The sequence below is a fragment of the Lagopus muta genome, chromosome 7 (assembly GCF_023343835.1).
Source record: "Lagopus muta isolate bLagMut1 chromosome 7, bLagMut1 primary, whole genome shotgun sequence".
NCBI classification, from domain to species: Eukaryota; Metazoa; Chordata; class Aves; order Galliformes; family Phasianidae; genus Lagopus; species Lagopus muta.
In genome coordinates this window covers 14122743-14143217 of record NC_064439.1, presented here as the reverse complement: position 1 = coordinate 14143217, position 20475 = coordinate 14122743, and the positions used below count along the sequence as shown (strand labels likewise).

Sequence of the window (20475 nt, the reverse complement as noted above, 5' to 3'; positions counted from 1 at the left end):
AATCCTGCTCCTACCCCCTGTTCCCCACTTCTGGATATCATTTTTTTTCTTTCATCTTTGATAGTCTGGCTTTTGGTGTGGAACAAATTGTGTCTGGTGGAGACTTATTGCTTTAATAAAGCAGATCTTCAAGTAGATTTTTATTGTTTTATACACAGCACTTGAGATCAAATGGCATAGAGGAGGCGTTCTGTAAAGTCTCAAAATCAAGCGATTAATATTCATACATAAAATGGGTCGCATCATGCCATGAGATGCTGCTCTGAATGACCTTTTCATTTGTAAGGAACTTGAAGCACCTATAAACGTACGTGATTTATAGAGAATAGACATGTCTGGGTTTTTTTTGGTTTTTTTTTTTAGGGTTATAAAGCTGAAACATCAACTACAAATACCACAGGATGTGCCACAAGGTGACGAGGTGAGGAAAAAACTACTTGGGCTGAAACTTCTATAACTGCTCCTGGGAAATTCTGTTACCTTCTGTGTGCAAGACCTAGTAAAGGACAAGCTGACTGATGCACCCAAGCAACAGTGGCTGCTGCTAGGGCAAGGCCATTGAGATGGGGTTCTGCCTTCGTCGCAGTTCTTCTCCAACAAAGAGTATTTCTCCTTAAAGTAGCCTTTTCTCCATGTAAGGAACAGAAAGGCACATCCAGTATTGCCAGGGCTGAGTCACCAAACCTGATCTCTCAGCTCCAGAAACTGGACTGCTACACAGTGTCTTTTTCCTTAAATCTGTATTCTTTGCTAGCTCCTCAAGAGGGGAGTCAGCATCATCTGGTTTGAGGTGAAGCTGCAACTAGGGGTCCAGTGTAGGCTAAACTCAGTAATGGCAAAGACTTTTCCATCAGATCCCAGGCAATGCTCTCTTATTTAAAAACCTGTCCTCTACTAGTTCAGAAAGAGATGAGGGGGTGGAGGAAAAGTATTTATCATGGACATAGTGTTGCAGCTAACTCTCAGCCAGATAAATTACCAGGGCAACATTTCTTGCTCGCCCCCTGCAGAACATTTTTATGCTAAGATTTTGCAGTAGTAACATGCAGATGAAACTGGAAGGCAGAAAAGAATCCAACTGCGAGGGATGAGAGCTTTCATCATGTTTAAATGCTTGGCAACGTTATGTTGACTGCTTTCTAGATAAGTTTTAACACAGACTTCTCCCCTCCCCTATAAAAAGTAAAATGTATAATGCACAGAAAATCTGTAAGCTTAATAGGCTGTATCATATGCAGACTAGAAAATACATACAGAGCTTTTACAGAGCAAGGCATGGTATAACATTTGTTGCACCACGCTTTCAACCTTCAACGCTCACATACAGTGAGGTGTAGGTTTGCATTTTTTACTTACAAAAGAGAGAGAACTTCAGTCAGTTGTCAGTCCAAAATTTAGCAGTAATGCTTAGAAATTTGCAGGGTGTAGTTGCTATAATTAATTTGAATTTGGAATCAGTTCAAAATGCAGTAAGTCTAATGCTTTTTCAAGAGAAGTTATGATATGAAGTATAAGCGCTCTTTCTTTAGCACAAGGCTGATTTTACAAAGAAAATGAAACGCTGTACTGTCTTCCTGCATACCTGCATTCGTGTTTGCAAGAACTCTTGGAAATGCACAGTGAAATTTAGGTCGCAGGATAAGGCACTTAACAAGGTGCCTCCTCCTATCAGCTGAAGTGTCTCAGGTCCCATTACAAATAATGGAGATTCAGTCAGCACAGCCAAAACTGTTCAGCTCAACCTTACACTTCATCAGCTGAGCAGCTTATGTGGCTCTACTGCCTTTAACCAGAACAGAGGTACCCAAATACTTCCACGAAGCAGGCACTGACAGCACTGGCCTTGCCAGCTGCACTCAGGCACTGCATCTCAGCCCCAGCTTACAGAGATCGAGTTAGAGCTGTTCATTAGAACTGAGATGGAGGTAGCAAATGAACACCCACTAGTCTAACACAACCCTCACCCCACCTGGGCCCTTTCACAGCTGGGACACAGAACAAACTTTCAGAGGTTAGCAGCGCTCTGCACTTGTAACTGGTGACTAGAATATGGTACACCAAACTTGCTTAGACAAATGCTACTGCTCTTTAAGCAAACCCATTTCCTTTATGCCAATGCAGAAAATGCATTGATTTAAGCATGCGACATTAGGAAAAAAGCTTCTGCCATGAGCCCTTACAAATGAAAACATCATGCACACTTATGCAACAACAAGATGGAACAGTAAAAACCAACAAACAATAACTATATACAAAATATGGTGAAGTATGTTGGAATAAAGATAGAGATATTTATAAAAGTACCTTTAGCAGAGAATAAGTGCCACATTCTTATAACAGTACTCATTTTTAACTAGGCTGGGCTGTTCAGAGGTAAACAGTTTAGCCCAGTGTTGAATGAAGATGAGCTTACAACATAGGATTCTTCTCCGTGGATTTACTGTTTCAACAGTCACCTGGAGTACCTACCTTACTAATGGTTGAAGTCCTAAGTCACTCTAAGGAACTGCTGCCCAGAATGCTTAAACTTCCCCACATACAGTGCTCAAGAGCTGGTTCTTACTATTTTCAGCTCTCATAAATATTTTTACTTGTTTTACTATAATTCATAATGATGTTCTACAACATGACTGTTGTTCATTATTTTACAGGCATCTAAGACAGGCATCTGTCAATCTGTAAATACAGCAATTGAATCAGAGGGTGAAGCAAGGGCCACGCTTGAGGGGCAATGCAGATGGCAGAGGGCATTACGCTGTGACTGGTGGAAGAAAACCACTAGCATACTATTAAAAAACACTGTTAATGGCCATTTTAGACCCTCAGAAAATCTCTGTTATTGGGAAAAGGAGGATTTTCTCCTTTTTCTTCCTAAGGCCAACCTACTGCGCCAATGCTTTCCTGGTGCTTGATAAAACAGAAAATGCCTCCCTCTCTCTCTCTCACTCTCTCTCCAGAGTTCAGCTATTTCTATGAATACGAGCAAAAATAAAATCATACATGAAGACCCACACACTGTCATATTCCTTTTTATCTTCACAAGGGAGTGAAACAAAAAGGCAGAATTCAATCTTTCCATGAACAAAGGAAGGAGGGGAAAGCTTTTAGCAATAAGTAAATTTTGAGGAGAAATGGCAACACTGAGGACATCATATCCTGGGAGAGTCACAGAGCAGAGAATGAGACCAAAGAATGGAAGTTACACACCACACGGTTTGTTCCATGCTTGTTCTGCAAGCAACAGAACACACACAACTCAGTGAACAGCACAAAAGATGGTAATGGAGACTCAAACAGATGGATTGCATGAAATGTTAGAAAGGAGCAACAACTCAATTTCCTCTCCAAAAAAGCGCAGAGAAGGAAAAATGGAAGGAAGGTGAACGTGGTTGGTGTGGCAAGCATAACAAACGTTTTTTACCACCAATTTGGGACACACTGAAAAGTGAAATGATTGTAAAGAGAAAAGGCAAGTACATTTATGAGGCTAGAACTCAGAATGCTAGGCAAACTATTTGGAAATGTTGTCACGGTGAGCACAGGCAAGAATTTAAATACTTTCTATTCTGATTTTCTCCCCTCATTTTCTCTTTACAAAATCTTTTAAGTGCAATGCTGAGAAAGGGAGATAGCAGAAAGACCGAAATTACAGACAGCTCCTTCTCTTCCACTGGCTCCTGAACCCTTTGATATTTATAGGGATGCATTGCCTTCCCTACTTTCTCAGATTCTACTTCCTCCTCCCTTTATTCCCTATTTCTTATCCCTCAACATTCATCTGACACCCACTGCCTCACTATCATCCCCACCTCTTCACCAGCAACTGGGCGTCCCAGGGAAGGAGGAGACACACTAAAGCACTCAGGAAAGTGCAAGAGCAAAGTGTGTGTAGGTTATCTGTCACTTCTGGTTTACCATCTTGCTGTTTGGGGTGCTGCTGTTTCTTGTCAGGTATGAAGAGAACTGAAGTTAGCAGTTCCAAACAGAAATTAGGGATTCTCACAAAGTTTAACAGGACTCAGAAACTGAGGAAAAATACATCCGGAGGGGACAAGAAATGTTCTGCTCTTGTGTGAATTTCTTTTCAAAGGAGGGCCCTAAACTGACTAAGCTACAAGGGCTGATACTACCAGTTGTAACAGAAATAGGAACTGAACGAACTAGGTGCATATTTAGTTACCAAAGCAGCAAAGAATATGCATTTCACACTACAAATATGGGACAGTTCTATGTTGATAAGCCAAAGCAGTTACAAACCCACTCTGTGAGGCTACCCTGAATGTTTCCAGACTTATTCTAATAATAATAATAATAATAAAAAAAAACAACCAAAAAACAAAAAACGGTGATATTGACAAGCTGGGATATCCCAGGAACATCTAAACTAGGTTTGAAAACATACCAGCTTCAAGCAAACTTACTGTTGATTTGAGGGAATAGAAGATTCTTCCCTAAATTCTTCCCTGAACTTCTGTTTTTCTACACAATCCAGAAAGCTTCATAAATCCTATCTACTGTTCTGTTATGCACCCACTTATTTATCCACAAGTAGTTCATGAAAATAAATCACTTGTAGAATAGTTTTGTAAGCCAGTACTGGTGGTATTAGTAAGAAAGCAATCCTTCTGTCAAAACAAGTTAGATTTTCAAATTGCATTCTTTAAAACCCCACAACCAAAGCAGCAGTAGATAACTGTGCAAGACTCAAACTGTGATAAACTGACTGTGACACACAGTGAGTTTGAAGTGACATGCAAAGGAAACAAAAGGAAGAAAATGAAAGAAGATACAAACTGAGACTTAGAGACCAGCTTTACGTCCATAGTTTGGGTTCTTGAAATTGTTAATAGGACTCTTGTATATTGGGTTTTCTTGCTGAAGTAAAAGAAATGGTCAATTTCAAATAATTCAACAGGAAAAAAAGTAACATTCTCAAGTACCACCCAAAAAATCATGCTACATATATGTAAAGAAAAGCGTTAGTAACATTTTTCCCAATGTAGAACTAATTCATTTTCTTAAATAAAAAGGTTTCCTAAGAGATTTTAAAAAAATTCTTCTCATCCAGTGCACATGGGAACTAGCAGATGCCTGCATTTTCCCAAAAGCAGAAACCCAAAAGCATGCCTAAGCCTACAGACCAAAGGCTTATGTTTCTGACTCTTTTTTTGTTGTCAAGACGCTGAGAAGGTTTCACCAAACCAGTAGCAACCATTGTTCTGTTACTGTTAACGAAATCTCTTGCTGAACTGTTCTGTCACCATCACATTTTCTCTCTGGAATTTCATTCCAACTGAAGTTACTACTCACTTTTCTAAGTCAAGATGTACTTCTTGAAGAGGTCTGTTTTATTTATTTATTTACTTTTATCAATAACAAATTACACTTGTTTCAAGTCAGCTGAAAATAAGGATACTTGCGTATTCCTGCCCTATGGAAAAACAATCTGAAACAAAAAGGAGGAATTGGGAGAAATTCCTGTCCTAAGGAGAAACAAATTGGAAACATGAAGGGCATGTGAACAAAAGAAATCTATTCCTCACCAACTACCATAGCTGTTAAAGAGATAAAAGCCTCCCAGCTTACCGTATCCCACTTGGCATTCATCTTCTCCTTTTCAAATTTAGCAAATTCTCTTCTGTCATGAATGATCATTAGTAGTTTCCAAATCAATAACAATGCAAGTCCAATAAGAACAATTCCAGCAACCACGCCAGCTACAATGGGTATGATGTCAGGGCCACTGGGGCATTCTAGGGTACAAAAACAAGAGAAGCATGACTTTACAAAGTGGTAATGATGTTCAAATGCTTTTAAAAATGTACATTTTGTACTGAAGCCATCATTTTAAATGTCTGAGGAATGCTAATACTACTTTCATGTCAAATTACAGAAGTTTGGAACAGCACATCTTTGGAATGTTCCAGGTATTTGTCCTTCCATCTTTCTGTTTAATCTTAGCAACAGAATAATCACTATTCTGAAGATGAAATCAACAGACTGGTAACCTCTCAAGCTATTCATTTAGAGAACTCGGACAAAATAACTAGTAACTGTATTCTAAACATACAGGAGCTCTAACTCAAAGATGGTGCCAGAGGGACAAATGTCTGGTTAGTCAGTCAGTGGCCTCTATAGACAGCATTATAAGGGAACAGTGTTCCTCTTTTTTATCTCAGATTAGCTCTATTACTTATTTCTATGTATTTAGCAATTAACACTTTGCTTCTATGGGACAATGTTTTCAGGATATTTTCTCATCTTGGGAATTGGTCTCAGCCGAAGGTAAAAAATCCACATCTTTGGATAAAAATATTGCACACCTTCAAAATAAAGGAATGTTTGAGACTAAGAACATAGTTGAAAAATGCAGGAACCAATGGGCAAAAATAACCTCGAAATTAACCCTGTTAAAGAACAATTCTCAATAGTCACAAACTGATGAAGGGCTTCTGTAGAGTTCAAGGCACTGAATGGAGGTATCACAAGCAAAGAGAACTCCTGTTACTCCTATGTCCATGTGAACAGTGATTCCACAAACTGTGGACTCCTTATCTTGGCAGATGCTGCTGTAGGGTTGAGAAGTAGGAAGAGATAGGGCAGGGATTCTTTGGGAATGAGTAAGGAGTGAACATCTGCTCCACCAAACCCAACTCTGCCAGGCAGAACTTGCTCCTCTAGTGCCCATATCATACAAAATCCTCTTGCAGAATACAAATTCTTCAGAAGCCTTGGTTCCACTCTTATCTAAGGGCAACATAAATTTATATGGGAAGAAAAGGCCAGTTTCCATACATACTGGGTGGGTATTGACTTGTCCTAAGAGAATATGGGGCTTAAGATCTTCCTTTCAATACTTTAGAAAACATTTCTAAAGAATTTAAAACATTCTTAATTGGAAGTACTATTTTACTCAGAAAGAAAACAGAAGCCAAAAAACAGAAAGCAAAATTCAGATACCTACAAGTTGCTGCAGGACAGTTAATACGAGCCCAAAGTCACCAAACAGAAACACGAAATGCACGAAAAACAAACTTACATCTCTGACTGATTTAAAAAACAGACAAACAAAAAACCAAACTTGTTTCTGTCAGCCCAAAGCTTAGAAAAAACAGGTCTAGAGAGACTTAAATTTTTAAAATGCCACTTCAGTTCTGAATATCTGCAGCTCTCACGCAACTAACAGATACTGTTTGTGAATGCAACTCAGGTAGAACAACCAGAGCTACTTTACAGTACACGACATCGGTGAGAATTAAGGCGAAGGAAGAGAAGGCAACATCAGGTTTCATACCTGGTGTCTCTACCACATGGACACTGGCTTCACCATTTGAATTGACGGAGTACGTGAAGTAGAACCAGCAGTCATCGACGTCCTTTTCTTTGCAGTGAGACAGCGGATCGGGCTGGCCGGGCTGCGGCAATTTGTCTCGACTTTCTACCCGTGTCATGTTAAAATGCATGCATTCCTGAGAACATGTTTCCTTTTTTTCTCCCTTATCGAAAGCTCTGCACTGAACACAATCCCTGTGGAAATACACGATCAGAAACAATGCTTGCTCATATGTTCACAGAAGCTTTTTAGCATTTAATGTAAAGAAACATAAAGGAGAAAGAGGAAAAAAAAAAACACCAACGTGGACATAAGAGCAAAAAAAAAAAAAAAAAAAAAAAAAAAGATGACTTTTTACCAGTCAGAACACTGATGTACCTTTAGATTAACAAAGACCTGCTTTACCAAATTCCTGGTTTAACTAAATGACTCATAAGCTTCAAGGACAGGGAGGGGAAAAAACCAACCAACCAACCCTAAGAACTAAATGTCTAAAAGGAATGATATCTACAACTTTTTCAACGTTTCCACCAGGAAAATGAATACCCTCAGACAAGGGTAGGAACAGAAGGTTTACAATAAAACACTACCTGAGGTACTGGGCTAAGAAGGACAAACTGGCTGAGGAATTTTATGATAAGTTATCACTCTGAATACATCACCGAAAAAAAGCAGACTGCTCAGGAATTTTACAGCAGCTGAGAGAATCCTTAATGCCAGGAATCAGCACAGCCACCAATCATAAATTTATTTCAACAGTTTGTACGCAGAAAATCCTTCACTTCCAAAAACCTGGATTTCCTAAGACAGGGATGCAAATTTCATTGGCCCTCACACATCAAGGTTTAGTTTTTACCTGTCAAGAATAATTAATATCTATTAAATAATAACACATGATGGCGTTCTTTCAGTAAGTTTTTTTTTTAAACATCTTAAAATTAAACAAGTCTTTAGAAAGTGCTTAGCTGAAATTTTAACTCCTCTGGAAACAGCAGCATACTTCTGCTTATTTTTTGCTATGTGAATTTCAAAAGGCCAAGATGATGGGACTTCACAGCCTGCTGCTTTAGGCCTACACTTTCTTCAGCTCTACAGAATGTTGGCTGTTGGTAATCATACATAAAGCTGTAACCTGTCCAAGTCAATCAAATCAATCTGAATGGATAAAACCGACTGAACAACACACACATTCCAGTGCGTAACAAAAAAACAGCAGGGAAAGAATTTAAGAGATAAATAGTCTACTTGGGAGCAATCAAAATACTGTTTGTGTTGTATTTCTTGATCCTCATCCAACAACTTCCATTATCTAAAGGGATCACATGATATTCCTACATTTCAGGATAGGACAGAGCACAGTATCAAGAGCCTCATTTTCAAATTCAGCATAAGTATGTATCACAGAGCCAAACAAACATAAGCTGGGATTTGCCTTTCTAGTTACTTACTTGTGCTCTGCACAGACACCAACGCACGTCTGACACATCTCACATGTGGGGCCTTGGAATTTGGGATCTGTACAATTGCAAGTACCACATTCACAGGTTCCCCTTCCATTGCAAATCTGTTTGTTCGCTGCCAGGCAGGGAGTGGTATCCAAAGAACAATCACAAGCACTGCCAGTGAAGTTGGGGAAACACTCGCACACTCTGCATTTGCAGATACCATTTCCTGCGCATTGAAAAGATATTTCAGTGTAATCAAGTCTAACGTGAAACACATTTATGACAGTAAGAAACAAATGTTTGCCACTTTAGGATAGACACAGGGAAAAGAGAACCCCAGTGGGCAAAAAATGAAGACAGTAATGAAGCAAAAGAGCTACAGATTTAATTCCTTAAAAGAAACTCTACTTACAGAGGTTTCTCTCCTTTCCCCAATTTCTTACATTTGGATTTCCTTTCATAAATGAAATAACAAGATTTGGGACAGCTGGTCATGGCAGTAACTCATGGGCAGAGAGCAACACAGTATTGCTTCGGCTGAAAATTTCGTAGATGCACCGATCACTACTGTCTCTGAACCTATCTTTACATAAATCTATAAAGTAAGATCTAAAAAGATCTTGGACTTGTATCACAGAAAAAAGAAGGACTTTTGGCTCCCTAAAACCTCATTCAGCTGCTGCAACTTGCATCCCCAATGGGGCATTTTGGATGGAAAGACCTAGGACTGCATCTCTCCATCTCCATGGAAAATCAAGTGTTTAGCTCAGTGCTCATCTGTCACCATGTATCTTAGGACAACACCACCATTGCTCCTATCCTTTGGACAGCTGATGAGCAACAGGCATATTCTGAAAGAACCAGGCAGACTAGGTATTCTCTTAATTCAGTTAACTCTTAGTGGCTTCTCTGTTTTACTTCTGGATCACAGTCAAAACTGAAGCAGTAGTTATATACCCATTGAACACTTCCACATACAAAGGATCCTAAGGAAGTTAAAGGGCGAAAATATGTGCATCAACATTAAATTAAACCGTAGGTGCTAAAGGATTTTCTAAATTTCTTTTGATTCCAGAATCAACTGCCATTTAGAATCTTGTTTCAAGCACTGAAGACATCTCCCTGGGTCTTGCACATTCTAAGCTTCACTCACCTCTACAATAGTCTCAAGATAGCATCTCCCTGGTATCTTGTCAAGCATCAATTCAAACACTAAGCTGTAAGTGAGGTCATTATCTCTTTTTATTGCTGCAGTGGTTACACTGAGCCAATATAACTTCCTAACATTAAGACAGTTGTCTTAGCATTCTTTACTATAATATCTGAGCATAATTCTGTAATAAACAGCAGAAGCCAAATTCACTTCACATCCTTCTTGGAGCTGTGATTCAAGGAAGACGAAATGTGCATAAACACACTCTATGCTCATGACTGCAAAGAGTTGTTTTATTAATAGATGAGTATTTTCAACCACTGAAAATCTGCATGTTGCCTCTGTTATCACGTAGCTATGTATTTTTAAGCTAAGTACAACTACTTTACAGGCTACAGTTGACAGATTTGTAAACTATTGGCCAGTTTTCTTACAGAGAAGTCTGAAGTAGTTTCTCACCTCCACAAATCAAGCCGTTTGATCGATCGCAGTTGAAGTTATCACATTCACAATATTTGCCAGAATACACTTCGTTGGTGTTTTCTCTTTTCTTGCATACACACTGTCCACAAATACACTCTCCATTGTTGCTGCATATTTCTGTACTGTTCTCCCTTCTGCAGTAAGCATCCATATCCTCACTATTTACTTCATCTGTGCTACATTCACAAAGTCTTCCGATACGTCCTTCGTTACATCTGCAAAGTAAGAACATGACTGAAAATGTGAAAATCCACCTCTGCGGGCAAATGAAACAGCTCTTGAAGCTGCTGGATTTAGCTGGATGAAAATGATCTTACATTGATAACTTTTTCCAGGTAAGAAGAAGTGTCACCACCCCTAGCTAGACTGCTACATAACCACTATTAATTCCTCTCTGGTGTGACAGAACAGCAGCTACTTTTAAGTGACAATAACTGCTCGATGTAGCTGCTGTCAAACTTCACTGAAAGAAATCTCCCAAGAACAGCAATTAGGCAGGGGAGTAACTGATCTTCAGAGCTGCTGAGCACCAGCAAATTCAACTGGGACCTTTGGGATTCAGCATTCTCACTGTCGAGGCTAAAACACTGATGAAGAAATGGAGGTTATTCTTGTTCAGCTATTGACAAACTCAAACAAGCTATTGTCAAAAAGACAATCAGAAATAATGCTTTCATCACAAAATTGCAGCTGTTGCCAGAGAAAAACGCTGTTCTTACCTGGAGGTTTTTACCCTTGCGACAAACCGCAGGGACTCTAGTAACAGTGATACTAAGTTTAGTAACTCTGTTTACAGACAAGGATGGGAAAAGCTGCTTCCATTATTTAAAGAGAACATAAAAAATAACTGCAAAATTAAGCACTTTATCTATTGTATATGGCCTGAAGTAGCTTATTCCTCAGCTTACTTAATATTAAGGAGTTACTCATAACTCAGTCTTTCAAGCACTCAATTAGCTACTGTCATCAGCCTCACCAGGAAGACTGTCCTATACTCAAAATCCCATAAGCTAGAAGTCAATAGTTTTTTCATTGTTTTTAATAAATACTCATAAAGTTTTAAGAACAAGATTTATAACATTTTTATATTTTTATTTATTTATAGATGCAGTCTATTGAGCAGGAACCACCTAGTACAGCTCCCTGAAGTCCTGGATCCTATCTTCCTAGGGAAGTACTTAATTGCATTCAACTTTTACCATTCATGTCTCAAGGGTTTCCAACAAGAAATGCTTTTCATTTTTGCTGTTGGTTTCTTGGGAAAAAATGGCTTAAACCCTGACTTACCAAGCTGATATCCAACTACTCTCCTGCTGGCATTTAACTGCAGAAAATCCAGTACAATGGGAAAAAATAGAAGTTCCAAAAGCATAATTATACAAACGATTAGATCTATACCCAGACATTTACAATGCAATTGGAAGAAATATTGTAATAAGGCCCCCAAAAGTTATAAACAAAGCAAGGAAAAGGGAGCAAGGAGGGGAAAAGTCATCCAAAATAAAAGGCTGCTCTCTTTATTTTTCCCTTCTTTGAAGCAACTGGTGCCAATCTGGGTAGGAGCTCCTATCACAAACTAGAAAGCCTCTAAATCTCTTGAAATCAGCAGACTTTACATTAGAAAGATAAAATTAAATCAGTATCAATATTTGCAAAAATATCACAAAGTAATCATTAATTTTCTCCGCCATAAACACAGACTTTAAAATTAAATGTGGGAAATAAAATAAAGCCTTAAGGCCTATATCCTTTAAAGGATTAAATCAAGGCCAAATTCTAATTCTGACTTGTACAACGGTATCAGTCTAATGACTTCTAGCACAGATTATTTGCAGACATGAGGTATGTCAAAATGCCCTACAGGAAAGAGGACCGTAACAGTAATTCTTGTTCTTTCACTAAAGAATTATTAAACTCAAATCAACTTCAATTAAGCAAACAAAGCTATAGCTCATATTTTCCCTCTTGCAAAGATGAACAAGCTGTCTGTTTATCTACCTGCATGCTCCACATTCAAATGTCCCATTTCCGTCGTGGCAGGCAGGGCTATTCGGTTCTCCTTCGCTTTGACACAGACAATCACAGATGAACTGGAGATTGATTTCCACTTCTTCAGTGAATCCCAGTGGTTTAATTTTAATTGTTTCATTTTGTCCTTTCTTTGGACATTCATTTGCTGTTACATTAATCTCAAACCTAACCTGCAAACAAAAATAAATGAAGTCTCACATTATTAAAAGGAACTTTGTACTAAGTAAAGAAAACACTAAGCACTAGAGATTTTAAGTGAAATTTGAGAGTAGGACGTGCATTGTTGGTTACCTCATCTCCTATCGAAATGTTGGAACATTTTCTTCCATCTTCCTGTGTGTCGTTCACTCCATTCTTGCAGTATGATTTATAACTGATTGTCACTCCTTTTGGTAGCTTACTGTTTTCCAGGATCACCTCTGAAGAAAGGGACTAAACCAGTAGTTATTAGCTAACTTAGAATGGAGTTGCAAAAGCACTTTGATGGAAAAATCCAGGACAGTGCGCACAAGGTAGCTCTCTGACCCTCGTACTGATGCAGAGCCATCCGTACACTTGGAAGTGCAGGATGTGTGGGAAAATGAGCAGAAGAGGCTCTGGGGACTCGATCCCAGTTCTGATGTGTGTTGTGTCCAGTGGCTCTCATGGGGGAACATGAGCTGTCTCTGGCTCTGAACACAACAGAATCCAAGCATGATGCTACCCCTCTCAGGAAATGCTGTGGAGTCTGCCTGTGCCCAGCAGAGGGACACTCTTGGGGCTGGGCAGTGCTGGGGTGCCCAGAAAGCTCAGCTCACAGCTGCTCATGGCCATGCCAGGTAACCCCTTATCACACCTCAGCCCTGCTACATGTAGGCATTGGGAGACATTTCTTTGTGCTGCGTGCTCCAAAGGGGGAAATGGTGCCTCTTGGTACAGCACAGCTATGAGGAAAATATTCTGGGTCCAAATGTAGGAGCCACTGATGCTGATGAAAACATTTTTCTTGGAGTCAAGAGAGTGCAAAGGGGGCCTCTGCTTTTCTAAATGGAAGAAAGACAGGTGAAAACCTGAAGGCTCTAAAGAAACAGGTTTGTGTTGTATTTATCCTTCACAATACTAACCTCCTATTTTGTAGAGAAATTTAAAATCCACCTTGGAAAAATTCATAACTTAGAAGCAAGGAAAACAAATACCATGCAAACAAGATTTGAACTTACATTGTATGCATCAATGATCAACTGAATGACATTGCTGGAATTGGAAGACAATGTTCCCACTGCTGATTTTGGTATCAGGTTTTTCAGTTCCTGTAAATATTTACGAAAGTAAAAGGAAAATTACAGCCTTGCTAACAATCCAAGTATAAATTGCATTGTAGATGTGTGTGTGGTGATAGCGTGTTATTCAAAAAATAAGGCTGAAGTGTTGTCAGCTTTTTGAGATCATACCAAGAACCGCTGGAATAAACAAATATTCACCTTTCTCTTCTGCACTTTGACAATAAAGGCATTCATGTTACTGTAACAGAATAAAGTAAAGATATTTTCTTGCAAAAATTAGCCACCAATCTTCATGATTTTAAAAAAGAAGCACAAGACTTGTAGAGGTAGGCAAACAATTTATGATTTCCAGAAGAAAAAAAACCATCAAAATTTGAAAGGAGGAAAAAAAAAAAATGCATCTCCTTCACACAATCATTTCCTATTTCATAATCGTATGCAGCAGTTCAGTTAATTTTAACCATGAGGAATATAAACAGATCACAAAGAACAAAATGTGTTCCTTCATAAGTGGCTATGCTTTCCTAAGCTATTTTGCTGTAAAACCATTCAGAAAAGGTAGCATTACAAATATGTTCTCCAACCCCTTTTACTTATTTAAGAAAGTCAAGGAGGATTCTTTTCTTAAGAAGTACAAGATCCATTTTCTCCTTGGAAATTACACACACCACGTAGCATCACTTTGAACAAGTGGGGAAAAGGGGAAAAGCTTAACAATAAAAGCATGAATAGCCAAATACTGGCTCTGTGATCACTTCCATCTCTACTTGTTCTAATTTCATATCAAGCAGCTCTAATAAATTCAGTCCAGATCTAAGTCAGCCTCTTAGCTGTCAGTCTCTACAGGGGAAAGAAGTTCAGAGACCTGAAAATGCATTATATATCCTTACCTTATAAACTGCCTGAAACTCTTCAGTAACAGCAAAAATTGTCTGAATATTGTTCTCACTAAGCTTCTGTACCAGATGAGCGATAGAGGGATAATCCTGTTTAAATTAAACAAATAAAGCAAATCAAAGTTACGATGCTCAAGAGAAAATAACTGTTAATATTTTGATGTTGTAAATACAAAAGAATTTCAGAAGCATTCATAAGACTTTCAACTAGCCAGCTTATCTTACAGCTCCAAATCAAAGCCACCCCTGCAAACCAATATCCATCCAAAAGATTCCACGTATGCCCCAGGAAGAGAGCTGGTTTTGGAAGGGACAACAGAAATGCTGCCACACACCCTGACACTGAAATCCTCCAATTCCTAATTTCAATATTCTCACAGTTACCTTCAATATTTTTCCACACATTTGTGAAAAGGTATCTGACTCAATACCATTAAAACCACTTCTGGTACTGTTCCAGAATAAATGTAAGTTGTCACTGGAGAAACACCATCTTAAATTTAGGAACATATGAACGTGCAAACTTGGTAAAGCTTACTGTGTTTACCCTATTCAGTAAATGTTTTTCTTTTCACCTTTCCCCTACTTCACCTCTCAATAAACCAAAGCAGCCATGCTGCTAACATACTTACCATAAATTTGGTATTGTAAGATTTCAAGTAGTCTTAGGATTCTACAGAATCTCAATTAGCAATTAATGCAAAATTATGAGCAGCATACTCAATCAGTGAGAGCTCATGCTCAAATGACTCCAAATGCCTAACAGACTTAAAAATGAAATGAAATGAAATAAAAAGCCAACCCTCATGAACAGAGACAGGTGAATCTATCATTTGGGTCCCAAAGTAAATGAAGCCAAGTATGATGCTACGTAAAACCGGGCAGAAGTAGAAATACTTCTGAGCACAAATAGTGGAAGTATGAAATAGTAGGATAGAGCCAGCACCAGAGTTTGCCAGTGGACGAGCAGAGTTATTAAGCACCACAAATGAAAGTTGACATTTCCTGAAGTTTTCCAACTACAACATTAACTCTTGCAGTTTTGCTTTTCTCATGTAGAAATCATCCGATTTAATAGAGAGGCAAAAGTAAATTCCATAAGATGTAGTGTTCAGAAAATGTGCCACTTGGCTGAATTGATTTTTTTTTTTTGAGTTAAGCACAAAAAATATTAATTTCCCTAAAGACAAAATAAAGACTTACGTAATAGTGGCTCATTGTGTACATATTATTTTCCAGGTGACATTTCCCATCATTTGGTAAAACAATTCCACCAAGTTTACCATCCCCTGCAAAGTGAAATCCAGCATCCGTGGAGAACACCAATAGCCTTGTAACATTTCTCCATCCAATCTGGTCCTTAGGAAAAAAAACAACAACCAGTTCAGGTATTTTGTACTGCTTTTTTTTTTTTTTTTTTTTTTTTTTTAGCAATATGGACCAATGTTGAAGAGTTAAGTGCATAATAAAAATAGAGAGTGCATGATAAACTTAGGAGAAGCCACACGATGAAGGGATCATCCTGAAAATTATATAATTCACTCAAACGCGCTCATGTTTCATTGTGTGCTCTAAAGCATTTGCTGCAGGATTTTCACCAAAGGTAACGAACATTCTATCTGCTCTTTTAAAACAAGACTCCGGATTGCTTCAGGAAGTGCTGACACCTTACACTGCTCAACAGCGTAACAGTGCAGTAACAAAGAGTAACCTCAGGTATCGCTTCTGGGGAGTTCATATTGCACAGGAACATAGAACTGTCTGTCAGATCAGAAACATGAAAGGCAGCAGTGAGCTGGATAAGAACTCCAAAAACATACAACAGTCTTGTTTGATCTACTTCTGTCTAAGAAGCTGGTAGGAATTCATCAAGCTACTCTGAAACCTGAGCTAGAAGCAGCATATAACATGAAATAATTGGAGCATAACTGCCAATTCACAACTCCATACACTTGCGAGCAGAATTTGACTTTTCTTTTACAGAAACCTTTAGAAACATCAATTTTGGAATGCATTCATCTTCTGTGAACACAACCTGGGACCATGTGCTTCACATGTGCTGGTTTCATCCATTCTATACATGTCTACACAAAACAAGTCAATGTATTCATGCAGCCTGCCCAGCGTACCTTACATTGCTAGCAAAAGTGGGACAAACTGAAACATCAGGCCAGCCACCATGAACACTAAGCTGTATTATTGCTATACTTCATCTAAAGCAACAGTTAGAACAGTTCACTTTAAGAAAACCAATACACGCTTACCCCACAAACAGCAACTTGCATTATTGCATCAAATCCACCTTCAGGAGAATCCAGATTCCCAGAAATGTGCTGTTTACCTACAAGCTCATTGAACTTATTTCCTTCACTAGTAAGACTGAGCACATTTTTATAGCTAAATGGACTCGTACAGTTCTGGTCACCTGTACAAGGATTTCTGAGTTTGGCTGGTGTTGTACTTATATATGGCATCACAGTTTTCTCCACAAAAGAGCCAAATCCTAAGAAATAAAAAAAGAGAAAAACTCTGTGAGCTGAAGAATGTAGCTCTCTTATTTACAGAATGCAAACTCATTATAGATGATCTGACATTAGAAATGCTTCTCATACTTGTTTACATTCTACTTTCTCCACCACGTGTTTCCATATTTCTCAACAGATTCTATTCAGTCACAATACTGCTAGTTTTTAAAAAAGTCCCTCTCCATACGTAATTGTGTGAAGAATGTCAGGAAGGAAACATTTTATTAACAAATCTTTCTTACCAATTCGAAAATCTGAGGTTATTTTTTCCATCTCACGCATTAGAGCTGTTCCAAGGCTTTTCACATTCTCTAAATCATCCTTCATAGAATAGGAGAGGTCCATGAGATAATAAAGGTCAATAGGGTAATCTTCAGCTCTCTTAAACTTCAATGAAAATGTTTGTGGTTCCCCTGTTTCGCAGATTAAACAACAAACAGAAGCCATTACAAATTCCACAAATAGCACACTGGCAGGAAAAATGCCTCTTAAAGTCAAGTCTTACAGATATTGATGGAGGTTTTGAACTAATTAATGGTGAACTTTTTCTTCTGTTAATTGAAATGATTAACATGAAATTATAGTGAAAAAAATTCAGAGCATTTCTTTCAGATGCCCAACACCACACATCTAAGTCATTTTATCTCCCCACAGAAGATACTGGCCTGACAAAAATCGAGCTTTCCTTACTTCCTGCAATTTTAAATCTTGATGCTTGCAATAATTTTAACAGGGTTCCTGTAAGATCTAGTAACACAAACTTTCCATATTTCCATAGATTTATTTGCATCCAAGATGACTGCAGGAATTCTAAGTTTAGGAATAACAGTGTTAAAATAGGTTTATAACACAACAGTTCTGGGTAGAATATTTAAAGGTACTCCGCATCAAGTATAGACTGAGAACATAGAAATAGCAGTGAGACAATTTGTTACTGTCTGTTGCAACTGGAAGCCCAGGCCCTGAGCTTTGCCAACAGTAGCACATGTCCCGCTCTGGTGTTGGAAGACAGCACAGAATTGCCCTCAAGTTAAATGGAAAAGAATTCTCTTGCCTATTGTATATGAAATAAGGAATGGAATTAGAAGTCTTTTTTTCCACCCCATCCCTTCGTCACTAAATAGGGATTCTGCTGCTGATTAAGTCTGCTCAATGGTTAGCAAATATTTGGTTAATATTAGGAAAATAAGATGGGTAAAGGAGATGAACACATGGATCTGGCAGCTATGCAGCATGCTTTGTTAAAAAACAAACAAACAAACAAACAAACAAGCAGAACAAAACAAAAAATTTAGAGTCCTTAGCTACTGCTTAAAAGCACAGAAAACATCTCCTGGGTGTGCACAGTCTCTAATCAGAGAACTTGTGACCAAGGGAATTGCCTGTAAACGGAGCACTGAGCTTTTGGGTCATTAGGTTTCGGTCGCCCAGGTCCCTCATGTGTCTGCTGAACACTGTGTCAACAGGGTGATGATAATTTAGCCTCTTGAAGCTGAAAGGATAATTAGAACTAAACACCAAAACTGCAAGAGGACTTCTGCTCCTTCCTTTTCTTTCCTTCTCATTATGCTAAGCTGCCTCAGATCACCTTGCATTTATTACAGCAGCCCCCTACAAGCAGCTAGCTCCATGTATAGGCTCTTCTTCCAGGTAAATGCAAGGTATTTTCTGGACATCTTTACAGCACCTAGGAACTCTCCTTAAGAACAGTTTCCACTGTGTTCAAGCACTGTGTGAACTACAGGACTTGTTTCCTGCTATCCATTTGAATAAAATCTTTACAGGTTTGAAATGGTACGTAACTGCTCTGTTTTCATTAATTCAGTTCTGTGTCCACTTCTTTAGCTTCTGGAACCTATTTTATACAGCAAACTGAAAATGTTGCTGCACACTGCAAAACCACTCAGCTCAGGCATGCAGACTTTGGACAACTGGAATAATTCAAGGGATAGGATGTGCTCTCACAACCTCTCCAGGCTTTTGCACACTCTTCCACATCCATTTCAAGAAGTGGCACTGCAGAAAATCAACTGCATACTACTGAAAACAAGAGAATCTAATCTTTTTGATACATCTAGAGAACTAAGCGGACATATTTACCATCTGTATCGGTTTTCTCAGAAGATCTATTGGGAACAAGAGATAAAAAACTACCTTATCTTTTATAAAAATCTGTCAGTATTCAAAGTACCTCAACTCCTGGGGTTAACCTGAATAGTTCTGCTATTACTCATATAACCTGAACAGTGATCATTTCTGAAACAGAATGACTACACATTCAATACACAAAGTGCAGTTGTGGTGGTGGCAGGAAAATCATGTAAGAACTGGAACGAAACCGTCCTTACCGACTCTTAGTTGCAGTACTAATTTCTGTGGCTGGATCTGTGTAATGGCCTCTGGTTTCAGCTTCTCTGCAGCACCTATCTTACGATTTGTTACTTCTCTATCTTCAAGCACCCGCTTGCTACCCCTAGGATTTTCTATATCTTGCTCAGGACAGCCTTTACTCTTCAGTGCTGCCAAGTCATCACATCGGGCAGATGTTGGTTCTCCTTCTTGCAGAAAGTCCTAGAAAATATGGATGAATAAACATTACATTTACAGCTCTGCAATCAGTTATATTCCACACACAACACTTTTTTTTTTTAAACCATTATTCCATACTTCAAAAAAATGCAATAATAAAACACAGTAGTTCATATTTTACTCAATGCATCAGTGACAGTAGCTTAATCCAGGAGTTTGCATCTACGTAGATTAAACTGTGTGAAAGATATCAGCAAGATGAAAGAAAATAGGTTTATTTCCAATGTCATCACTGGCAGAAGCAGGGAATCTTTGTAGATCAGCTACTCTGGAAGTTACAGCTGATGGGAAAAGCTCACATCTTCACACAGCTGACAGTTATGTGAACTTACTCGTACAGCCTACTTTCCAACTGCCCTCCCTTCTTTTTTTTTTGAAAGGCTCTAATTAGTGCTTATATAAGAGCATCTCAGTAGTCCACAATATAACAGAGGAGATACACTGACAGAGCAGGGGAAAGACAGGCAACAATTCTTTTTATATTGGAGGAAACTCAATCCAAAAGTAAGATCCATTAGCAAGAAAAAGAAAAAAAAGGCAACAACAACAAAAACCTCTAAACCAAACCACACCCAGCCTTGCTCTGAGCACAAATTACCATTCCCTCAAACATACTAAAACACTCTAATCTGAAACACGAATAAATATGGTTTCTAACTGAGGACAGTCAATCTCATTTCTCCCTCTCCTCAAAGCATACATGTAAATACATATATCTTACAGCTTGTCAGATACTGATGAGAAGCTGATGAAAGCCT

General features: G+C 38.6%; 1 protein-coding gene across 2 annotated transcripts in view; it reads right to left on the bottom strand.

The window, feature by feature from the left end:
- Window positions 1-20475, bottom strand: part of ITGB1 (integrin subunit beta 1) — a 41620-nt gene that overhangs the window by 2215 nt on the left and 18930 nt on the right. Inside the window, exons 4-16 of one of the 2 annotated variants that reach the window (XM_048952310.1) lie at window positions 19477-19699; window positions 17371-17541; window positions 16868-17106; window positions 15807-15962; window positions 14598-14693; window positions 13645-13734; window positions 12737-12877; window positions 12413-12615; window positions 10391-10629; window positions 8782-9004; window positions 7295-7527; window positions 5587-5753; window positions 4795-4875 (exon numbers count right to left, since the gene is read on the bottom strand). In XM_048952310.1, the coding sequence (XP_048808267.1) occupies window positions 4801-4875; window positions 5587-5753; window positions 7295-7527; window positions 8782-9004; window positions 10391-10629; window positions 12413-12615; window positions 12737-12877; window positions 13645-13734; window positions 14598-14693; window positions 15807-15962; window positions 16868-17106; window positions 17371-17541; window positions 19477-19699 (2256 nt within the window). In that variant the 3' untranslated portion in view covers window positions 4795-4800. The remainder of the gene's footprint in view (window positions 1-4794; window positions 4876-5586; window positions 5754-7294; window positions 7528-8781; window positions 9005-10390; window positions 10630-12412; window positions 12616-12736; window positions 12878-13644; window positions 13735-14597; window positions 14694-15806; window positions 15963-16867; window positions 17107-17370; window positions 17542-19476; window positions 19700-20475) is intronic. The other variant, XM_048952311.1, reaches the window with a different exon arrangement.